Source organism: Haplochromis burtoni, unplaced genomic scaffold, assembly GCF_018398535.1.
Source record: "Haplochromis burtoni strain Fernald_Lab_line unplaced genomic scaffold, NCSU_Asbu1 Contig_364, whole genome shotgun sequence".
Taxonomy (NCBI): Eukaryota; Metazoa; Chordata; class Actinopteri; order Cichliformes; family Cichlidae; genus Haplochromis; species Haplochromis burtoni.
Genome location: NW_024582725.1, coordinates 13,183 through 14,482, shown reverse-complemented (window position 1 = coordinate 14,482; position 1,300 = coordinate 13,183). Strand labels below are relative to the sequence as shown.

Sequence of the window (1,300 nt, the reverse complement as noted above, 5' to 3'; positions counted from 1 at the left end):
GAATTTCAGCCAGGTCAGTTTTTAACTTTGAACAAATTAAACTTCTCTCCGTGAACAAAAGATTGACCCTGACATCAGCCACAGCTGTTCCCATGGTGTTCAGGTTGGTTTTAGGAAGCGACTTGATTGCCTTTGTCCAAAGGGTGGTTTTAATTGTAAATTGTGGTGTTCAAATTTTTAAATTCTCAATGCAAGTAAATGTGGTCCATCAGCGGGCACTCGGTCAATACGCCAAAGCAGAACGTGTGACCATTTATTTTTCTTCAGGAGACAAGGTGATTCCTCTCTACCTTCCTCAGTGTGGAGAATGTCGCTTCTGTAAGAGCCCTAAGACAAACCAGTGTGACGTAATTTGGTGAGTACAATGTTGCTTTATTCTCACCTCTCATCGCCACCATGTGCTGATGCGTACTCGTGAGGTTCATGTTTTCCCTCTATCTTGTTCAGGACTAGAATGGGTTCAAAAGAAATGGCACTGGAAAAGTCCAGGTTAACCTGTAATGGGCAGAAGCTGCGGCAGTTTATGGGAATCAGCACCTTCTCTGAGTACACTGTGACTCATCAGATGGCTGTGGCTAAGATTGATCCTGCTGCTCCTCTGGATAAAGTCTGCCTCCTTGGGTGTGGGGTCTGCACTGGGTATGGGGCAGCTGTTAATACTGCTAAGGTGTGTATGCTGCTAGAACTGAACGGTTTTTTTGTTTTAGTAACGACCTGTAAACACTCATCCAAGATGAATCCCATTTACTGAAATCATCTCCTGCAGGTTGAGCCAGGCTCCACCTGTGCTGTGTTTGGTCTGGGAGCTGTGGGTTTGGCTGCAGTCATGGGCTGTGAGGCTGCAGGAGCCAAAAGGATTATTGTTGTTGACATCAACCCAGACAAGTTTGAGAAAGCCAGGGAGTTTGGAGCTACTGACTTCGTCAATCCCAAGGATCACAATAAACCCATTAGTCAAGTGCTAATGGAGATGACTGGTGGAGGTGTGGACTACTCCCTGGAATGTGTTGGTGATGTGGAATGCATGGTAGGGGAATTTTATGAAATTTAGATTCTCAATAGAGGGAATTAAGTGAAACAATTTCCTTTTTGTTTTTAAAACCCAAAAGACCTTGAGTCAGTTTAGTCTTTTCAGTGACTTCTATCCTTCTGCTGACTTGTTACCATTTCTCCATCTAGCGCAGTGCTTTGGAGTCCTGTGTGAAAGGCTGGGGTGTCAGTGTGATCGTGGGATTGACAGACATGCAAGACGTAACCACCAGACCTCTTCAGCTCACCTCGGGACGTACATGGACTGGCT

At 45.2% G+C, this 1,300-nt stretch overlaps 2 protein-coding genes across 2 annotated transcripts in view; both read left to right on the top strand.

Annotated features, from left to right (window-relative positions):
- Positions 1–1,300, top strand: part of LOC121811916 (alcohol dehydrogenase 1-like) — a gene marked incomplete in the record, with an annotated part of 14,446 nt that overhangs the window by 7,709 nt on the left and 5,437 nt on the right.
- The window catches only part of LOC121815909 (alcohol dehydrogenase 1-like), a gene marked incomplete at its 5' end in the record, with an annotated part of 2,220 nt that continues 920 nt past the window's right edge, over positions 1–1,300 (top strand). Inside the window, 5 exon segments of the mRNA XM_042228910.1 lie at positions 1–13; positions 268–355; positions 448–667; positions 767–1,027; positions 1,180–1,300. Of these exon segments, the coding sequence (XP_042084844.1) occupies positions 1–13; positions 268–355; positions 448–667; positions 767–1,027; positions 1,180–1,300 (703 nt within the window).